This window comes from Rhinolophus ferrumequinum, chromosome 12 (genome assembly GCF_004115265.2).
Source record: "Rhinolophus ferrumequinum isolate MPI-CBG mRhiFer1 chromosome 12, mRhiFer1_v1.p, whole genome shotgun sequence".
NCBI lineage: Eukaryota > Metazoa > Chordata > Mammalia > Chiroptera > Rhinolophidae > Rhinolophus > Rhinolophus ferrumequinum.
Window position 1 is genome coordinate 47,809,592 of NC_046295.1, and position 22,781 is coordinate 47,832,372.

General features: G+C 39.3%; 1 protein-coding gene across 10 annotated transcripts in view; it reads left to right on the plus strand.

Annotated features, from left to right (window-relative positions):
• The window catches only part of NTRK2 (neurotrophic receptor tyrosine kinase 2), a 322,840-nt gene that overhangs the window by 17,173 nt on the left and 282,886 nt on the right, over positions 1–22,781 (plus strand). For all 10 annotated transcript variants that reach the window (XR_004424692.1, XM_033123465.1, XM_033123461.1 and 7 more), the window contains 4 exons: positions 13,205–13,279; positions 13,394–13,465; positions 17,841–17,909; positions 20,720–20,874. Coding sequence is in view for 9 of the 10 variants with exons in the window: in XM_033123465.1 (XP_032979356.1) it covers positions 13,205–13,279; positions 13,394–13,465; positions 17,841–17,909; positions 20,720–20,874 (371 nt within the window). In the remaining variant the exon portion in view is untranslated. The remainder of the gene's footprint in view (positions 1–13,204; positions 13,280–13,393; positions 13,466–17,840; positions 17,910–20,719; positions 20,875–22,781) is intronic.

Here is a 22,781-nt window from a genome sequence, read left to right on the forward strand (position 1 = left end):
TGAAAGAAACTGACGGAGGTTCTCAGTCAGATAGATCGGTTCTCTCCACAGCTGTGTGGACAATCCATTCTACACGTCCAAACCGCATCAGCACCATGACAGACAGCAGCCTTGGACCTCCCCTTCCCCCACACTCTTGTGCTAAGGACATGCACATCCATAGCATGGCAGGCCCTCAGGAGGACAGATCTGCAGAAAAGGCCTGGACAGTTCCCGGGGGTGCACTCAGGGTCTTTGAATAGGGGATTCTGGGATCCTACTAGGTCAAGAATGGAAGGTGCCATTTCCAGGTAGAAGCATCCTGTTGGCCCTGTAGTCTCTTTGCCTCAGAGAGAGGAGCTAAGCTGGAGGAGTGCCAGAGTCACTAGGCCTCTAATGTGCCTAGGTCCACTGTCCAGAAATAAGGGCACAAGGGATTTGCGCCTCTGCCTTATATCTGGCTTCTGCATCTGGTACTTTTGTGCTACGATGATTCTCTGGAATAGAGGAAGTACAGGGCTAATGCCTTGGGAGTATGAAGTGCGGTGGCCAGGATATCTAGACCACTCTCCCACTGCAGTGCCCCGCTCTCTTCAGGGGAATTCCCAAGCATGGGGTCCATGTTTCCAACAAGGGCAGCACATGCAGAATTCCTCTCCTGACTCATCTTAAAAGCTTTGTAATATCACAAACACAGACAGACCAGCAAAGCACAGGTCTGTCCCCAGCAATGAATGGGGATTGTTAAACATCAGCAGCTACCAGCTTCCATTTTTCTTTTTTCCTTGTGAAGATTTTATTATTGCCCCTGAAAGGTCTATATCTGAATGTGATATTTTAAGGATAAGCTCATTATGGCTGAATTCATTTTTTTTTTACTGGCACCCTAGGAAGATCTTAGGATTTTGAAAACTGTGCCTAATAAGTTCCTTGCCTCATTATTTTTTTCCCTAATCAAAAAATCACTGAATATGTCAATTGCTGAGCATAGGTGGATCTACACATGAATTTTTCATTTTCTTACGGAGTTTGTATAAGGAAGTGATACAGGTTGTGAAGCAGGATCATTTGGTGGGTTAAGAGCTTCACTCTGACATTTGTCTGTTGGATGAGTTATTAAAGCTCTCTGTGTCTTGCTTTCCCCATCTGTAAAAGTGGACAATAATAGAACCTTTCTCATTGGGTTAAAATGAGCTGATGCATGTGAAATGCTTGTACCAGTGCCTAACACATAGTAAGAGCTTGGCCGTCAGTGTTTATCTTTTGGGTCTATCCTCACTGTATTTTGAAGGAGAGTGGACTCTATAGGGCTGGGGGAGGACCGAAAAGCAAAAGAATCTGTATTGAGTATGGCACTGGACAGGCGCAGGGGTTAAGGGGACAGATGTACAAATGTGTTGGTTCCCTTTACTGCTGCCATGGTGTGCCCTTTCCTTTGTTTGCTTATTTCTCTCATCTTGTGGGACCTGCGTGCTGGGCGGATTGGGATATTGACCAGTTGTGTGCTGAGCAGCCATGGGTCAGATTTAGCCACTATGATTCAGGTTGTGGTCTTTGTTCTGCAACTTTGTTTTGTTCGATAGTCCTGGTCCATTTCATTTATTAGGCTTTTTACAACAGTGCCCCTGGACTCTGGAGGCTCTCAGTCAGTTTGCACTCCATTTTCTCTAGTCACTGTCTTTCTCATCCTTTACCCGCAAAGCCTTTAAAAAGTACATGGATTTTTTTCTTTTTATTAAATTATGGTAAATACACATCTTAACCATTTTTAAATGCACAGTTCAGTGACATTAAGTATATTGAAGTTGTGCAACCAACACCAGCATCCATCTCCAGAAGTCTTTTGATATTGCAAAACTGAAACCATATTCAGTAAACAACACTCCATTTCCATTCCTAGCTTCTGGCAACCACCATTCTACTTTCTGTCTCTATGAATTTGATTATTCTCAAAAATGTATGTCTTTTCAAACAATGATATACCTTGAATTAAAAGTTTTTATAAGAGCTTCGTTCAGGATTTTAAAATTCATTTGCACTTTCTTTCTGCAAAGTAACTGCTATTGTTTGTGGCCTTACACAACCACTTATGACTGGGATCCCTTGCCACCAGTTTCTTTGTAGTTTAACCCCAAAGAAAGTAATTTCTAACCTTCTATAAAAGTGACTGAAGGTTAACATGTGAAGTGAAACCAGTGAAGATAAAATTGGAATTGTTCTTCATATTCTATTGCTCTCCTTACTCCCACAGCCTATAAATGTTGGCTGAAAATTGTGCCAAAATCAAAACAGACCTTCACAGAGATCCTAAAATTTTACCACTTGAATCACTCTCTTTTCTTGACATTATGCCTGATGCTCATTTTCTTCTGTGCCATGCCTGATCTACCCTGAAGTTGGAGCAGAAATATTAGATCCAAAAATTCTCTTCGTATGGAATGATTTGGCCTGACTGGAGGCCAAGAGCGTTCAGAAGTACGCCGTGCTGTGATTAGTGCTGATTTGAATGCTTCCTAGAATTCTTAATGCCTGGGCTAATCACTGGAAGTTCGTCTTCACTAGTCATAAATGAAACGTAGCAGGGTAAGAGGAAAAGACATTTTTTTTAAAACGATAATGTACGTGATAGATCGGAGTCACAAGAACATTGCACTTTTTTTTTCTAATGACCATTCATGCTGAAACACCAAAAAATCACGCTTGAAATGATGTACTAACTCATTTTTTGAAAGCAACTATAAGGTAATCCTATAGTATCAGCATGTTAGTCATAATGGCCACTGAATTTGTATTGAACAAATATTAGAAATGTTACAATTAATCAGTATTTGAATAACTGATGATAATTATTTTACACAATAAGGTTAATAAGGTGAAAATGAGAGGGAGGGAATGAGGAATAAAAAAAAAAGAGAGACATGAACTGCAACTAACTCTAACGGTTGACACAGTTGCTGTAACTGAGCACAACAGTTGTTCTCAACTTCCTGGCAGTGAAAAGAGAACCTCATTATTAGGAAGAAGAATGCCTACTAATTCCACAGGAACATGGCACTGTGCTCTGAAAGGAATTTCTTTGCAGGGACAATGAGTGATGTAATTCACAGCTTTTATGAAAAATGCAGAAGTAGATTTCATTTCTTCTTATTGAGAAGGCCAGTGAAAGTTGGGGGAAGTGACAAGGATATCAGTTCTGCAAGGAGGCTAAAAGGGTCTAAAATATAATCTCCCAGTGCTGTACTTATAAAATGGATCCAACGCAGGGTCTTTGTTTCCCATCCCCACACACCATTCGCAGAGTCAGGCTTTGCTAAAAGCTGGGCTGTGCAGGATTTCAAGTTGTCTCCTTTGACCAGAGCCTGGAAAATTTTAATCTCGGTTGCTGGTTAAGGCCAGATATATTCTCCTTAGAAACCAGGCAAGCAGATGGTGGGGCTGACATCCTTTTACAAAGACCAAGCAGCCTGGCCTGTGTGCTGATCCAGGTGGAAGCCACCCCATCAGTGGATGAAGATGAGCTGTGGAGGTAGCAGCGGGCAGATCCAGGCTTGCAGAGCAAGCAGCCGTTTGACTGCACCAGAACATGGACAGATGCTCAACTGAGACCGCAGGGTACCACCCACAGGGCACAGCAGAGAGGATTTTAATCGAGAAGCTGTTAGGGGCAGGTGTGACCAGCCGGCTTCCCAGCCAGAGGAGAGGAGACACTCCTTCAAGCTCCCAGGGTGCCCCCAACCCTGAGAGGGATGGCCCCTCATAGGCTTGCCAGGATGAATTAGCTGCAAAGTGCAACCCAAGTCACACAGTGAGCTGATACATGTTTGCGATGGTTTTATATTCACCGATGTTAGAGGACATCTGCCCAAAATAAAAATTTTGGCTTAAACATAGCTTAAGCTTCCTTCTTGACAATAGTTTGGTATCAGGACCATTTCTCTCCTGGGATTCTTTATCTAATATGGTCCAATGGTGTCATGGTACATGTTTTGTTGCTTGTCTTCTCATTTGCTATGGCTGGTTATTGTAACCTATCGAAAGATCTGAGAACTAATGTGAAATATATACTGATATTAAGTCAAGTAATTGGAAGGAAAACATTTTTGGGGGTAGGGGGTCAGGAAAGAACACATTTGTTTCTCCTCCTAGGGACTTATTTACCACTGTACCAAGTATAAAATTACACTTGGCTATGTCTGTGTCCGTTTTAGTTAGTTTTTAACAACAGAGGAAGTTTCTAAAGGTTCTGGAACAGGTAGAAGTAGCTTCTTTTAAAAAGTGAGATATTTTTATTGTGGTCTGTGTGTCACTTTATTGGATGAAACTTATTTTAGGAATCTCTGTGCTTGGAGATGACATTTCAATGTAGGAGAATAGTTGGAACATGGAAGTCTCAGAGGAAATTACAATCAAGAATTACGCCAGGTGTCATGAAATCCTTCTGTGGGCCAGTGAAATAGCTGAGGTTGGTCGGGAATGTGACCAACTGGAAATGTGCCCCAAACCCCCAGGGACAATGTCAGTCAGCTCCCCCTGACTGTTGCCAGGAAGAAAAGCTAGTCACGTCTGGCAGAGACCTTCTGTTTTTTTTTTAAGAGAATATGGGAATTTAGGTTTCTGAAATGTGAAATATTCCCATTTTGTAGTTAGTGGCTAATAAGAAAATATAGAAAAATAAAGGACCCTGTATTGTCTAGATCTGGGCTATATGCTGTCGCTATGACTTCTGGTCAACCAGTTTAGTAAGGTTTACATGTCACATTATTTGTAGGCTGGGGTCCAATTCTAAGTCTGCATGGGAGGTTATTATTTAATTTAAGTCAAATGAAACTTACACTTTCCTACTGGAGACTGTGGTATTTTATGTAGAAAGCCAACTTTAAGGTATTTTTTCAGAATTAATTTTTCTGGTCATGAATTGTAGGGTTTCTTTTTGGGAACCACCTTGTTGATAGAGGTGGATAAGAAAAAGCTATATAAACACTCAGAGAGAAACCCGGAGTACAATTTTTTCCTTCATAATATTTTGCTGAAGTTTTCTTATAATTTGTGTACTGAAGGAAACTGAGACGTTATCAAGTTCATATTTCCTCTCACAGATGTGGGCACTGGAGGCAGGCTGAGATTAAGCTTACTATGTAGTTAGTGACTAAATCAGCCCTCGAACCTTGCTCTTCTGATCATTATTAATAATTATTAGCATTACCTGAAGTCCTCATTTGTGCTAGAGCAGTTTTCTAATTTTTCCAGCCACCCCATGAGGCAGTTACCATTGTTACCCCATTTTATAGACAAGGAAACTGAGGCATAGGGGCTTACCCCAGGTCACGTAGCTATTAAGAGGTGATGCTAGTGGAGTGTGTTTATCCCTCACACTTCACCACTTATTCTTTTCCAGGCACTTGAATTCTTAAATTCCCAGGGTATTTGGCTATTCTAGGAAACTGCAGTTCTCGGAGCTTGGCATTGTAGAAAATCTGAAGAAGATTCTTCATTTATCTCCTATTATAGCTCTCTGTAGATATAACATATGAGAGCATTCTGTAAAATGTCCTCATTCCTTTTCATTGACTGTTGTTTTTAGGCAGTGATTATTTGTGAAGGTCCATTTTGCATAGATTTTAGAAGGTGTTCCCTATTGAAGGTGCAGGACTTACAAGTCCACAGTCCTAGTGGTGTGGTGCAGTGTCGATGTGCTCAGAAATCAGAGGCAGGTAGATCTGGGTTCCAATCCTGTTCTGGCAGCTATGTGACTTTGGGAAAGTGACCTGACATGACTGGGACTCAGTTTTCTCTTTTGAAAAGTGGAAACAATCAAAGCGCTCTCCTGGTAGTATTGTGTTAACAGAGACAATCCCTGGGTACCCCAGTGCCTGGCACACAATTAGCACTCCATAAAAGGGAGTTGCCAGTGCTACCTCCAATGACCATGGCCAAAAAGAAGGTGGAAGTGCTGATGATAACCAGCATGTGCTAGCAGGCAGTTCAAATTCAGGTTTTGAGCATGTTTGTTTGGTATTCTCTATATTCATGTCTTCACAGTTGGGGTTGTACCCTCTTTTAAGAATGGAGCAATATATTGAGAAGTTCCTATTTTGAGTCCAGCTTTAACCCATCATGGATTGACTTTCAAATCTCCTTCTCAGCATTTTGTTGAGAAACTGAAGCTTCCTAGTTGTGAACTTAGGGAACAAGGGTAATTTTTTAAAAAACGGACTATTATATTCTCTATGATGGGAATTTTATGATAGAGAGGACCCTATCAGAGTTGAAATGCCTCAGTCCATGGCTGTAAGCCTAGGCACAAATCACAGTCTCTTGTGGTATTTGAGTTCTGTCTACTTTTATTATATTAGCTTATTTATTTATTTGGTGGTAGGGGTCAGGGGTGGGCAGGGTAGTGGGAAGTGATTCTATTTTGAAGAGTGGCCATTAGGAATATTCACTGATGTTTCCATTTATTTCTGATGCATTGCCGAAGTACAGTTCAGTATAAGCTAAAGGGAAATTCTATTTTAGAGCAATACTGCGGTTAAGCTAATACACGCGAAGAAAAGATGCATTAGAAACCACTCTTTGTTACTTGGGCAGATTACCTGGAGGAATTTTTTGATAGGTTTTTAAAGCCAATGTGAGATCTTTTAACATGGAATGAGTACCCTTTCTAGGAACCTGTAATTCAAAAAACGTTTCCGTGAATTTTTCCTAAAATTACCTCTTCTCTCTTCTTTTCGAAAAAGAAGCTTTTTGTTAAGCCTGAAGAGAGGAAATTCTTCACCCTCAAGAAAGTGTCTTAGTGAAGGTTCTAGATGTCAAGTTGAGACTGGAGAAGATTTGGTAACAATATAAAATAAAATGGCAGATAGTATGGACTTTGCTTATATTCAGAATCTTTATCTGTTGACTTTCTGATCTTGCTACAAGGCCTGACCTTCATTGAAGCTTCCAGTGACCTGCCCAATCATATCTTGTCATTCCTTCCACTGTGCACTTGCTGTCCAGGTGCTGGTATCTCTGCTTGGAACTGTCTCTTTTCTGCTCATCAAATACTGTTGGCAGTAGCACTGTCCCCAGAGAGCCTCACCTCCTTCAAGGTCAAGAACTATGGATCTGAAGATTCTTGGAGGCCATTTCTAGCCTTAACATTACTGAGGGGTTTAGTGGCAAATAAATGCTCGTTTTACAAGGGCAATTAGTTTTTATATTAAAAACATAAATAAGTACAGTTGTTGGTTTGAATATGTTGTATGCCTATGATCTGAATTCACTGCTAGATTGGTCAAATTTTGTTTTCAAAATTACCTCTCTCTCCTCCTCTGTTATTGTCTTTACTTTGTTTCCTTGTTTTCTACAGGATGAATGAAGTCATTTTCTATTATTACAGTCCTCATTTAGAATTTATTGTTCACGCACATGTGTGCAGGTGTCTGGTCTTTCCAGTGGGATAATAAAAACTCCAAATAGAAGATACCTGGATCTGTTTGACTGCTTAAGTCAGCTGGTATTCCATGAGTATCAGCTCTGTGCTAGGAAATGGAGATGCAGTGAGATGAATAAGACCCCTCCATTTGAGGAGCTGACAGTTCACTCGGGCAGTCGATAGGTTCATAGAAAAATACAATTGTTGGTATAAAGAGCACCTCCATTTCTTCTAATTTTTAATTACAAAGCTAAGAAGTACAATAAATGCTTTAAAAAAGCTTGCCAACTGATGAAATAAAAATGTTCTGATTAGAAAAAGCCTTTTTGGTGTTGTGTACAAATCAAGCAATGTTTCAGATGTTGTAGGGTTCCAGAATAGATTTAGGTAAATTCATTGAGATGGCCTTTGAATATGGGATCCAACTTTTAGGGCAGTAGATAGTGGTCTTGGAATGTAGTAAAAGTGAAAAACTACAGTAAAAAACAATATTCATAATAATATGAGATCTAAGCAAGAGTCCCATACATATATGGATTTGAGAACAGAGGAAAGCATATCTGAACAAAACAGGATGGTTGATGGCCAACAATGATTCCAGAAACACTGTTGATGGAGGGGTGGGCCAGAGGGACTGAGAGTCCAAGGAGATGAGAGAAATTCTTAAGGAGCGTCAAATTAAATCCAAATTCACCAAGTCTCCTTGTCATTATTCAAAGTCTGTTGACTTGCCTAAAAGAGAACGAAAGCAACGCCTGCTGGTTAGAGGGTTAGAGGGGCAGAAGCTTAGTTTCCCGTGAAGAAACAAAGCTCTGTTGAATTCGTATGAGATTCTTATCAAGCATTGGGACGTGGGCACTGGGGGGATGACTTGTGCCTTAAAACACTTGGAGCCTAACCTTTCCAGAACAGTGGGCATAGTTAAGGGTTATGGAGAGAAAGCTTTTGAGAAAGGCCTGTGCCAAAATTCTGGGCTTTCCCGTTGCTTCCTTGGGAATGAAATCCTTCTTGGATGTGTGTTTTATTAAGGAAAGCTTGACTCAGTAAAGAGCCCTGAGAGTTTGACAGCACTTTGGAGTGATGGAAAATGGTTTTCTGGGGGGGGAAAGCCTGCTGCATTGCCTGTCGGTGCATCTTTTACTTGCCTGCCCTGGACTGGTTCTTCCTCTCTCTTTCCTAACTCAGGGTTGGTCTGTGCAGCTGCTGCTTTTCAGAGCAGTGGTAGTGAGATGAGAGAGCTCAAAAGGCCTGGTGTTGTCAAGATCTCCTCCTAGAGGCACATGGAAACCACCAGTAGGGGGCAGCCCAGCATGCTCCTTAGTCTTCTGGTTCCTGTCCAGAAGCTGTGGGGCAGGGAGCAGAGGCTTTTCGACTTTTGCCTTTTGGGCGGTCGAGAGAACTACAGCTTGCGCCCAGGTGTGTTTGTCCACTGAGTAACAAGCCCTGCAGTCCGGCTTCCCTGAAGTCACTTCACTCGTATGGCTTTCTTTGTCTCTTTCACTGCCTCCCTTCTTCCCTCCTTCCTTCCTTCCCGTCTTCTCCCTCCCTCACTTCCTTCTTTCTTTCTGCATAAATTTTTAAAATGTAAAAATATATACAGATAACAATAACTTCATGTACTTATATCCAGAACTGACACTTTAACATTTTTGTCTTTTTAATTACAAGTCTGTTCTCTTTAAATAAAAGAAATAGTTTAGTAGTTTAATAAAATACTTTAACAGTTTAAGTTTCTTTATCCTAGGCCCATTCTTCCTTTCCAAGGTGACCTTGCTTGCAATCTTTTTATACTTTACAGATATACGTAACTGATATAATGAACATTGTGTGGTTGTTTTCTGTGTATTTTTAAAAATTTGCATGAATTTTTTTATATGTATATATTTACACTATGAAATTTGGCTTATTTTTCGTTCTCACTTAGCATGAAGATCTCTTTTCTGCTCAAATATAAAGATCTGGTTCAATCCAACTTATGTATTTAACACACCTTATTTTTTTCTGTTTCTTTTTTTAATATTAAAATTATTAAGGTAACATTGATTAATAATATTATACAAGTTTCGGGTGTAAAACATTATGATTCTGTAAACTCTGTGTACTCTATTGCGTGCTCACCACCCAATATCTAGTTTCCTTCTGTTACCATATATTTGATCGCCTTTACCCAATTCTTCCTCTCCCCAACCCCCTTCCTTCCCCTCTGGTCTTCCCCATCACCATTCTGTTGTTTGTTTTGTTAGTTTGTTTGTTGCTTTTTGTTCTATATTCCACATATGAGTGAAATCATGATTTTTGTCTTTTCCATCTGACTTATACTACTTAGCGTAATACCCTTAAGATCCATCCATGTTGTCACAAATTGCAATATTTCATCTTTTTTTATCGCTGAGTAGTTTCTTTATTGATGGACACTTGGGTTGTTCCCAACTTTTGATTCTGACCATAAATATAATGAATGTTCTTGTATATGTCTCCTTGTGTGCATGCATGAGAATTTCACTTGGGTGAATACCGGGAAATGGAATTGCTGGGCCATGAAGCGTGCCAATTTATAATTTTCCAGGATACCGGCACCCTGCTTTTCAAAGTGGTTATACCAATTTACACTCCCTCTAACAGTGTAGAGAAATTCCTCACAGCCTTTGAAATGTTTTGTATTGCCAGACTTTAAACATTTTGCCACTTTAGTGGGAGAGGAATTGTATGTCATTGTTTAATCTACATTTCAGATTCTTTTGGGGTAAGCAGCTTCTCATATGTTTTTGGCCGTTGATTTCCCCTCTGTGACTTGTCTCTTACTAGCTTAACTGGCGTCCTCTCTACTCCTATGATGGTAGCTAAGGAGAGTTTCTTAGGGGGTAGAGTTCATGACCAATTTATAACCAGCAGCTATCTTGTGGGCATCTCTGCAGATGGCAACTTATAAAGGGGAATTCTTGGCATCTGGCAGGACACTTGCCAACCTTTTAATCCAGCTCTTCTGTTGATGTTTCCATTTTGACCTGGTGAAAAATTCATTATTTGTCTAGGACATTCCTGCCTCCACAGTGGAAGAGTGACCATTTTTTCATAATTTCCTATGGTTCTTTTGTGGTTTTCAGCAAAATCTCCTGTCTAGTCTTAGATCCAAGAACAGTTATGCTTTGCTTAACGTCTGACTTATTTTCATCTCATGCACACTATGAATTTACCACTTACCACATTCCTTCTTTTCTTGGGCATTGGTGACTAGAAAGCTTAGAATTAAGTTTGTGGCTTTTTCCTAGTAAGTCCATGCATTTTTAAACCTAATTCCAGCTCCGTTGGTGTCTCTACCTTTGCTTTTCATTCTCCTATGCCTTCCATTTTTATTTATGCTAGCTCATTGTATTTTATTGAGTACAACTGGTGAGTTTTCAACTTAAAAATCTGATGAAAAATGAAATAAAAATAAAATAAAGGGCATAAATAAGAAAAAGAAAAGTTAAAGATAAATGATTGGTGCCAAAGACATTGATTAAGCACCCACTGAGTGTCAGGCCCCTGTCATGAGATACAGTGATGATCCAGGTAAAGAGAGCTGACGTTTTCAGAACAGTGACAGCCACCATGCTAGATCAGCTGTAAGGAGTGGACAGCCTTCTGTGGAAGTCCTGGTTGTGACCCCAGAGGAAACCCTACCCACATTATTTACCATTTTTGCTGCTGTTGCATGAAAAATGCATTAAAATTTAGGGCTCTCTGGAATGCAGTTCTTATTGGGAGATCATTTAGAAGAAGGAAGTCACTGTGGTCTCTAATAAAAATGTTAGTGGAATGAAAATCTTGGAAAATGTATTTAAGTGAGATAATTTTGAAACATTCCGTAAAAACTCTTGATGCTGAAAATTGTTGGAGCATTAAGTTGGAGTCTTAAAATGTTTCCTTCTGTGTGTGGTAGAAGGAGATAAGGGAATGCATCCTTCCTGCACGTCTATTAGGTGCCAGGCCCTGAGTCTCTAGGAGAACCAAGATCTTTGAGTGCAAGATGTCTTCCTATCTTGCAGGTTGCATTTTTATGCAATGGAACAATGTTTATGTGGGTCCTTTAAAAATTATTTTTCTTTGGTGTAATTTTGTTCCCTCAGAGCATTTACTTACTTTATTTCTAAAAATTGTTTTCTAAAAATTGATATCAAGGATTACATTAATCTTTGTCATTTTTTGGGGGGGTTAGGTAGCTGTATCTTCTCCCCCATTAGTTATTTAAAAAATTTTTTTAACTCATATTGGTAACAACAGGGTTATATATTTGTTTTCAGTGTCTTAATCAGAATATATCATGTATCTTAAATTTTTTGAAAAAGAAAGGGAAAATTCATCCTAGCTCAACTTCTTATAGTTTTTGGAACTCAAATGTTGCCCATCCATCCATCCATCCATCCATCCATCTGTCATCCATCCGTCATCCATCCATCCATCCATCCATCCATCATTCATCCATCCATCCATCCATCCATCATCCATCCATCCTTTATGCATTGATTACCTACCATGTGCAAAGTGCTTTACTAAATACTGTGGTGCATATTAAGAACTATAAAGAAGGATCCAGTTGTCCTCAAAGAGGCTGTGATCTAAGAAAACTGGGTAGATACATTCTCAAATAACTGTAGCACAAGGAAAGTCCATGGAAGCGTTTCCAATAGCTGAGTGTTTGTATTACTAGGGATTTTCTTGGTTTTAAGTGACAGAAAATCAGGTCAAACTTCTGTGACATCCAACCTCAGAAATGAATGGATTCAAAGGCTCAAGTAACATTTTTAGGATTCTGTCTCTTTATATATCTTTTAGCTTTCTTTCTTCTGTATGCTGACTTTTGTCTTGGACAATCTCTTTCCTTGTGGCAGAAAAAATTCCCATGGAAGCCCAAGGCCTGCGTAATCTTTCAGCTATGATCCCAGAGGAGGAGAGAGACTCTCTTTGTCCCAGCATTCATGTATTTAATTTTAAGAAAGATTCTCGCTGGTCCAGTTGAGGTCACATGCACATCTCTAAGCCAATCATCATGGCCAAGGGAATGGAACTCTCTGTCCAGCCAGACTCATCAGTTTACTCCCATATTTGAGGGTTTGGAGGGTGGGGGAAGAGGAAGGTTCCTATTAGGGTCATGTGGGATTTGTGGAATGTGTTTCCTGAAAGGAAACACTGGTATTAATTACTGACAAAAGCAGAAAGAGGGGATGATGGGCTAGGAAAAGAGAAAGTGCGGAAGGAGGGAGGGAGAGAGAAAGGGAAAGGAGCAAGGGAATCTGCTTCAGTGTTTTAGGAGGCAAAAGGAGGGCGTGACTGCTTTTCTTGAAATGTGAGCAAAGATGTGATTTGTCTTGCATGTGATGATGCCAGCATCCTGTGGCTGTCGCCATAAGGGTGAAGCACTTTTGAGAGGCAGTGGATGCATTTCCAAGTTATTTTCACCTTTATGCACGGGAGACACCATGAAAAGGGAGGCAAACTGAAATTGTCAGTTGAAAAACTGACAAAAGATTAAGAAACAAATGAAACCTGGCGAACCTGTCATTGACTGTGAAACTTGATCAATCATGGATTTTTTTTCCTCAATCACATTCTGACACCCCTAGCCATATATATATATATATATATATATATATATATATATATATATATATATATATATATAGTTTGTTTGTTTGTAATGGTGTGATTAAGTTGGATGGGGAAGAATCACTTTGAGCACCCTGGTGAAGTTGGATGGAAGTTCCCCATTCTTTTATGTACTGCCTACATTCTGAGTCACTGGTTATCACTTTCTGCTTTGTTTTGCAGTTACATTGCAAATCAGAAAAGGTTAGAAATCATCAACGAAGATGATGTTGAAGCTTACACAGGACTGAAAAATCTGTGAGTACTTAGGACTTGTGTACTTTATTTCAGAACTTTTCCTTATGCTCTATTATAGTTAGGCAGACATTCATGGGTTAGTTCTAACATGTATGCAATGATGTGTTTTCATAGGACAATTGTGGATTCTGGATTAAAATTTGTGGCTCACAAAGCATTTCTGAAAAACAGCAACTTACAGCACATGTAAGTAAAGGATGGTTCTTTTGTTTCCCACGACCCAATTTGTTCAGTATTTTCCCTCTCTGTTTATTTTCCTTCTTTTCCAACTCTAAATCCCCCTTTTAAAAGTTGGTATAGCTCTGACAATAACTTAGAAACACTAGCTTTGATTTCTGAATAGCTTCAGAGGGGTATTAGAACAGCTGATTATTCCCTTTTCATGAGTTTCTGGGCCATTTCCATCTTGGACAGAGCAATAGGCCAAGAGCAAGGAGTCTGATGTGAAAACTATGTTCTGGTACAGCGTCCTTGATTCTTTTCCTTGGAATAATGATGTTTCCTGAAAGACATCAAACCAATGGAATTGAAAGGAACTGACTTGGCCGTGCCCTTTTTAGGGAGCTAAAAATTACTAATGCTTTCCCTGCTACAATAGAACCTCTTTTGAACCTTCATGTTCCCAAAACTGTCTGTCATGATTGATAAAAGTGGAGAAAAATAAATCATGGGGCATGCCAAAGGTTCAGACAATTATTAATAATAGCAAATGCTTTCCCTGAAGTCATATTGAGGCTTTGTCAACTGAAGTCAAATGGGAATAGGGACAGTGGGAGCTCGTAGGTTGTTTGCTGCTAAATCCTGGTACATGATGACACTTAGTCCGTAAGGGGTGGCCTTCCTGAGAGGTTTCTTCATTAAACAGAGGATCACCCCCTCCTCAGCGTAGATTGGTGTCCCCATGCCCCGAGTTTCCAATGGGACCTTCTTCCGGTGGAATGTTGCCTGCATTTATTGGCCCTTTTGTGCTTTGCAAATTCTCTGCGATAATGCCTTACACATCTCAGAGTCTCCAGTTTACCTATAGGCCTCTTCACTTGCATTATCTCACTTGATTTTTCTAAAAACTGGTAGGGAAGATCTTTTTTATTCCCATTGCGTGGACACAAAATCACACCGAGGAAGTTGTTGGACTTGCTCGGGTCCACAGATCGAAAGTGCCAGAATTAGGACCTCTGGACTCACTCCGGCCGTGCTCATCCAATAAGAAATACAATTTGTGCCATCCTTAAAATTTGAGAGTCAGTCCTTCTGGTAACATTTGTCCTCTTTCTTTTTGGGGGGACAATAGTTCCCCAACTGATTTTCATGCCAGTTATAAAAGGCAGCATTTTCTGAGAGCAGATTGCTTGATTTCTTTATGGAAATTTGTTGATATTAGGAAAAACCTTAATTTCGTAAAGCCAGTACGGTGACTTCATATTTTATAGGTGGCATTAATGATGAAATCAATTTAAAAAGAAAGTCTGTAGAATTAAGATAAAAAACATTTGGCAAAAATGTGATAAAACTCCAAGGAACTTGATTAACACATTTCATTTAAATGCTTTTTGGCACCATCTCTGTAGTTGGTTTGCCTGCACAAATCTGATGTCTGCGTAGGCCTTGATAGCATAAACAAGAGACAAGTTGGATGGAAGAAAAAGGCAAAATGCTCTCTAATGCAATCACTTAAATGTAATTAATGACCTTAGTGATTAAGTTCTGGTACTTTCATTATAGCCGACTTTAGACCCGAATTACTCAACAACTACTTTTTACTGGCTGTTGTACCATATCACTTAAGCCCCGATGTTCTGATTTTTGTATAGTGGGCTATGGCTAATTGTCGTTTTAGTAATAGATGTATTTATTTCTTTATTATAACTCATATTTTTCTTATTTTTCCTGTTACATGCTATTTATATGAAAACAAAAGCCACCTTGTATATTTTTTTTCAGGGTGATATCTGGTAGAATAATTTTAATGACATTTTTTGTGTTGTAAGAAGTACCATTTGAAAAGAAGAAACCAAAGAGATGGGCATATCCTATATAGTTTCTTTAAAAGCCAATAGTCTGGAAGTCCTATCATTGGACAAACTGCAAAATCTCTATTGATGTGGGTAGGCATATTTACATAGTAAGGAAGAATGAAGGCAGGCAAGGATTCACTTACAAAGAAGTCATGAAATGTCAGTAAGCTTCATATATTCATGTGATGAAAGGGGCTCCTAATCACCAAAATGTGAAATTCAGTTAAATAGTTGGCTTTTGAGAATGGCAGAGAGGGAAGAGGGAATGAAGTCAAGTGTTTGCCTTTCCAGACCTTAGTACCAACCTCTGTTTATGACTGAGGACTTGGGGCAGTTGGCTTCCTGTCCCCTGATTGACCACATGCAAATTGTGCTCTTACCTGGAATATCAACACAGTGGGTGACAGTGAGTTGGGAAAGAAATGTGTATCAGAAGTTGTTTCTCTCTATCTCTGGGATGTACTGATTATCTCTGTGAGTTTCCCCAAGAGCATCAAAATGTGCACAAGAGCAGCCTACTTCACTTGGGTTTTAAGGAAATGCAGATTGGCTCCCGTCTCTCACTTTCATCACTCTTCCCTCTATGCTGTGCATATTTATCATCTCATGATGACTCTCCAGAGCCCTTGCAACTGGTCACTGAGTTTATTTTTTTGGTGCTTTAAGTCCTGCCTGACCCCTGAGAACACAGAGACTGTGAGAAAAAACAGGATTTGTGTTTTCCAAGGACTTTGCAGAGGTGCTAATTAGCTCCTTTGCAAAGTCCTATAATCAAACAGTAAGAGGATTGTTGATTTTTTTCCCCCCTTCCTCCTCCTTTTTGGCTTTTGGCCCCAATCATAAGTATGGTTCATAAAACTCATCTTGTTCTTTGGAGCATAACCCCGCTCTGGGCTGCGCTGCTGGCAGTTGGACAGAGGCAGCTGCTCCTGGTGCCGGCTCGCTAGCTGACCGGAGAACCTTGACAATAAGTGTCCTCTTTCTTTGCTTCCTCTCTCCTTGTTCTTGGGAGGAAGAGCAGGTTCACCCCCTCACCCCAAGGATGGGGATTTCTGATGGACATAAAACCATTTGTGTCTCCAGAACTCTGGAGAAGACAGGCAGATTGACTTTGTAGTATATTGTACTCCAATGAGAGACACTCTTAATTCACATTTCAAAAGAAAAGATTTATGTGGGCACATTTTTAAACTTTCTAGTGGAGTATTTTTTCATGTGGGTGAGCACTTTACACTCTGTGTGAAAAGAGAGAAGATGCAAGCATAGAAGGAAGAGGGCACCCTTGTGAAGGTAGGGGTTTGGGGGAGTGGAAATGTCAATATAGAATAAAAGCAGGGAGTGGACATAGGCATTCTTGAATTATGAGGCATTTTCTTTATTCATCAACTAACTAGCCTTAGCTCCTGGGTTTAAACTCCTCTCTGAAGGTGACTGGTGAGATATACCAGGATACTTCAGCTAGTGATTCTGTTGGGCTGACACAACAGACTCGGCTCAGGTAAGGGCCCAGGATGACTGTCCCCTCAGACCTCTCATTTTTATCTGACTCGCAGCCCAACAACACTCACTTTCCTGAGCAGGAAATAGATACTGAAAGGTTCATTGCAATTTGTTGAAGGCTTGGCTGTTTTTGTAAAAGTTGGTTTGTTTTATATTCATGTTACTTACTAAACACGTGGCTAGAGGCCCAATCGTTGGACATGTTTTAAATAAATACAACTAGTAAACAAATTCACAGATAGAGTCAGCTGCCAGGATTATGGCTCAGAATTTCCCAACCGAAGGTCTCATGGTATTGATTATTAGACACTGAAACTCCTGTCCATTGAATAAAACTACATGTTTTAAACATATCAGTAAAATCAGTATTATTTTTTTCAATCAGAAATATGACAGCATTTCATTGGTTGGTCCAAATCTTAAAATGATACATCGCTAGAATAAGTAGTTCAAGATAAAACCTGACAAAGTCTTTTAACTGATTTTTTTGTTGTTCTCTTTATGGAATTATCTGGTTATTTAGAAATCACATATAAACAATCTCAACAGAGTTTATCAGTCAACAGGTATGTTCTTTCCTATAAGGATGTATTAAATCCAATTACTATTCAGAGTTTTGTATGTCACATGATTTGAAAATATTCATGATGCTCATTAGTTTTAAAACATCTTTTCTCCCTAGTGAGTTTATGGTTTTAAATTAAATTAAATTTAATCTTCCTATTAATTGTTCAAAAGGTCAGAGATCTCTAGGAGGTATGTAACTTGGCTCTGAATCAGCATGTGAAAAAATAAGCTTTTGGGTAAAAAAGGGATTAAAGATAGAAAATATGAAAATTATGCCTCACCCCCAAGCAAGAATTATAGGAGAGGCAGAAAAAACTAAGCTATCAGTCCAGATCAAAGAAAGAAATTACTGGGTCTAAGCAAGCATGAACCTTGATCAAATAAAGTTATATATATATTTTTAAAAATCTCTATTTGAATACTTTATTCCTAAAATGTAGATTTTTAGATTCACATTTAATGTTTTTGATTTCTTTCAGCAATTTTACCCGAAATAAGCTGACGAATTTGTCTAGGAAACATTTCCGTCACCTTGACTTGTCTGAGCTGTAAGTAATGATTTTGTGTGGCATTTGGGGGAGGGGGTGAAATTTCAAGGAAAAGGGTAATTAAGTTTTTTCCTTTTCTTTCTTTTTTTTAAATGAGTGATGCTACAGATCTATTTTTCTGTCAAAAATTCTTGAAAAATGATTTCTCAAGTTTTGGTGACTTGTTGATTTCTTCCCTCATGAAGATGTGATTCAGTAATAAAAAATTAGAAATCTCAATAGTAATATATCATTTATGATGAGTTTAGGTGTTGTTTTTACATAAATGATTGCTTTTCTAATAGAAGGAAAAAGAGAAAAAGATGGAGGCTTTGTGTCAAAATGGTGACATATCTCGTAGCATCTGTTTGGACCCTGTTATGTCCAGGCCCTCATGGAAAGCAAACCCATTCAAAGAGGAAGTAACAATGAGAAAAACATCCAAGCTTTTCTCTGCCAACCACAGTGCCCGCTGGTGCTTAGGGAACTTTGGAGAAGAGGTCGTCCTTCTCCCTCCTGACCCATTCTTATTAAGATTTTCATCTAGGTCTGCCACTGCATTCACTATTTATCCTTATGCACCAATGTCCTTTGTTATAAAGTGATAGGAAAAATATTGAAATGTGTTGATGACTAATAGCCAGCATTTCCAAATGTGTTCAGTTTTTGTGTTATTACCATGAAGCAAATGTAAACTGCCGACATTCCTATGGGTAAGGTACCCTAAGAACCCCAAAGCAGAGGCTCTACTACGTGGCCAAGGTGGGCCCAGAGGGACAGGGCTTTGCATACCAGGCAAAGCTTTTGCTTAAACTGTGTGTTGCCTGAGTTGTAGGATCTACCCCTATTCACGAGGAAATTGTGCAGATTAGAAGATGCTGCAAGTGTAGTGACAAGTTAATAGGTAGTAATGAGGGTTACATGGTTGAAGTCTTGGCGATTGGCAATTTTTTTGTAATAAACTGAATTTAGGCAATTGAAACACAAGGTTTCTAACACAGGGATTGGCATGAAAAACTTAATTTAAGGAAGATATATGAAATAGATATATCTGTAAAAAATAAGATACTCTGTAAAAATTTTAAGTATCACTGTAGAAACTTTTCTTGATATGTTAAAAATGAGAGCTCTGATTCCAAATTCATGTGTCTCAATATTCTCCCTTAAGCCTATTTAATGAATTCATTTAACAAATGTTAATTGTGTGCCTGTTACAAATCAAACAAGCATGGCACTGGGCCATGAGGATATAAGGAGAACTGTTATCTGTGTTCAGGATTCTGCTCTCCAGTGGAAGAGGTAGAAGCCTAGACAAATAAGTGTAATAACAATCACTGCAGAAGGAGTTTGCACAGTGAGCTAGATGAAAAACACCAGCTGTCTGCCAGCGTTGTGTGGTCATACAAACATTTCTATATGTATAATTGAAGATCACGTCACTTCTTTATCCTTCTGTGGATTCAGTCATGCCTTCTTTTCAGAAAGATTCTTTCATTTTTCATGTACTCAGAATGCCAGGAAACATCTTGGGGTAGTTGGAGTTTAAACACTGTGGATCTCTTCTGCATTATATGCCATATCCAGTAGCACCAAATCCTGTTTTGGTGTTGGAGGGATACTTGAAGGCCATCAAGCAGACACGCATTGAACGAGTCTGCCATGACCACATTTTCCCCAAAGAAGCTCCAGGAAAAGTCTCTAGGGATCCCTGAGATTCTTAGAACCTGACCAGAAAACCACAGGAGTAAATGATGTTGCAGAGCTCAGGTCCTGTCCTCACGGATATCTTAAGTATTGCGGTTAATCCAGGCAGAGCCTATGTAACGATTTTAAATGGCCTCATTTAAAGACTCATTACCATAAATGGAATTCATCTTAAATAGGCCACTGAGTATTATAAATAAGCATATAAAGATTTTTTTTTCTTGCGGTTTTTATTTTCCTCTTGAATACTTCCTCTTTTACCAATCACAGGCCACAGGAGTCCAGGCAGCACAGCTGAATGGCGGCTTTATCTCAGCAGACCCTCTCACAGTGGGCTAAGAGGCTCAATCTGGAGCTCGGTTACCCTTGCTCTCAGAAACCCTGAGCTTGGTGTGGTGTGGTGTGTGTGTGTGTGTGTGTGTGTGTGTGTGTGTGTGTATCTGTGTGTGCACGCATGCACGTGCATGCCGGAGGTTTAAGAGCTCCCTTCCAGGTTCTCTCTTTCATATTCATGCCAACACTCTAGCATCAGTCAGACTAAACGGTGGTTGCAGAAAGCTAGGAGTGCCATCTGATTAGTTCCCACACTTTAATCTTAGCATTCTATTTACAGTCTCATTTTAAATTAAGATGAAATTGCTCTGTCCCCCACTGAAGTTTAGGTTTATTAATTGATAACATTTCATGCAATCTCTAGCCTGGCCAGAAATAAATATGTTAGTGTTCCTGAAAACTTATTGATGGCATCTTCACTTAAGATCTTCTGAATAACTGTATAATAAATGTGATAAATTTGTCATGGCACCTTTCCCACCGCTTTTTATGAGACACCCTTTCTGTCCTACATTGCAGCTATTTCTGTCCCTATCCTGTGTCCCTATTATTCTGAAAGGCCTTATATCACTTTGCATCCTTTAGTCTCTACAGTGGTGTTTGCACATAGCAGAAACTCAGTAAGTATTAGAAAAATGAATGAATAGTAAGTACTGTTATACTATTAAGGTGGGTATGACTTCCAAAGATTGCTGGCTAGAAAACATTCATAATTTTGTAGGTGTTTCATGAACACAAGTGTAGTTAAAACTAACAAGAGAAGCCTAACTGGGTTTCATTTTTTTTCCATGTAGGATCTTGGTGGGCAATCCGTTTACATGCTCCTGTGATATTATGTGGATCAAGACTCTTCAGGAGACTAAATCCAGTCCAGAAACTCAGGATTTGTACTGCCTAAATGAAAGCAGCAAGAATATCCCCCTGGTGAACCTGCAGATACCCAATTGTGGTAATTTACTTTTAAGTCAATGAGTGTAGTTGCTATTAATTATTCTAATTGCCTTGGTGTGGTGGAAAGTCTGGGAAGATTACCACTACCTGGATTTTATATAGTATGCTGTTGATGTCTCCAGAGAGTCAGGCAACATTTGTGTGCAGTGTGGAGAAATCAGCTGGGAGCAACTTTGCTGAATTTTTTTTTGCAAGTAGAATATTAATTTTGAATGGAGGACTTTGAAGTGCATAGAGTAAAAAAATACACTCTTTATTCCTTTGTTTCTTTGTTCATTTGTTTGTTCATCCATCCACCTATCCATCCATCCATCCATCCATCCATCCATCCATCCATCCATCCATCCAAAAAGTATCTGCTAAGAGTGTGGTACTTCACTGGTCACATATATACTGGTTGGCACGTAGGCCACATAGATGGAAGGATCTCAAGGTGATACAGTGTCTTGGCAGCATAAGAAAATGCGATTCAATCCAGCACATTCCCTTAAACTTGTCTTGCTCCCAGATGTCTGTGTCTCTCGATGGGACACTGCAAACCTGCCCTTACACATGCTTTCCCCCATGTCTGAGTTTACAATCTCTTCCTTTACTCTTATTGTCACTCCTCTCCTCAGCATTTACACGTCCAGAATTTAAAAAGGCACCATATAACAAAATCACAGCTCTCTGTGAGGCTCAGTGTGTTTATAAGAAAGGAAAATCCAAGTGTGTCTGTTAGGATTTTACTGTTAAGGGCTTCCGTGACACACCTCTAGAATACCCACGTATGCATATGTGTATTAGTCCTCTGTGGAAATTTTAATCAGTTAGTCAACCAGTTAATCAGCTCACAATTAGTATATTTGATCTTCTGGCCTAGTGGCTGGTGACTCAACAGAAAGCCACGTAGCACCTGGTTCTTGTCCGAGAGTAATCGGTCTGTATATTAAGCATAAACATTCTGTTCTTTGTTTTCAGTGGACTCTATTATTTGGGATCACTTTTTCTTTAAGGAAAATGTAGCTGCTGCTTATTTTAAATGAGAATTTAATAAAAGGGAAGATAATTGTTTGTTTCTTACCCCAAAGGGGCTTAGAAGACAGCAGTTACCCTTGCCACAGATTTTTCTGTCATAACTAGAGATCTTTGGCTTCATAATGGGGGAAATCAGGTTTTGTGCCTTGCCAGCTTCCCTCAGCTTTCTTTGCTAGCCAACACTGAAAAAAACTTAATATATATCTTTTTATGATTGATAAAAAGGTAACTGTTCGTATAAATTTGCACCACTGAGAGAAATTGCCTTGAGGGACAAGAAATCAATGTTGAGTCACCTGGCCTCTTGGCCAGCTCCCAAATCCCCATGGCTGTTGTGACCACATTGGTTCAGCAACCACTGAGAGGGGAAAAAGAGAAAGCATCTGCCTCCTGCTCTGATTTCACAAACTGCCTCTTAATAGATGTTTGCTTTGCCCTTGCCTGAAACCAATTCTAATTTTTAATTTTGGCCATGTTGTCTTGACAGCATTTCCATAATGCATCCCACCGTATGTATTGTTGATAGACGATTGTGATTGCCGTAGGGTAGCAGTGCACTGGTCTTAATTTTTCCTGATCAATTCGTCAATTTTCAATAATTTTTTTGTTTCCTACAAAATAGTCAATGAATTGTGTGTATGAAAGTGAGACTTTGAATCCACTGTCAGAGAACAGGCACTTGATTGATGCATTAGGATTGAATTGTTACATTCATGGTAACATTCACAATTTCAGTGTGAACGATACTTTTCAAAAGGCAATATTATAAAAGGTGAATGGATAAACTTATTTTCTACCACTTTCCTATTCTTAGACTGTTTTGTTATTTCTCTGTTAATTTTTATTTCTTTCAAGTGTTTTTATTTATGATTGTGCAATAATATTGAT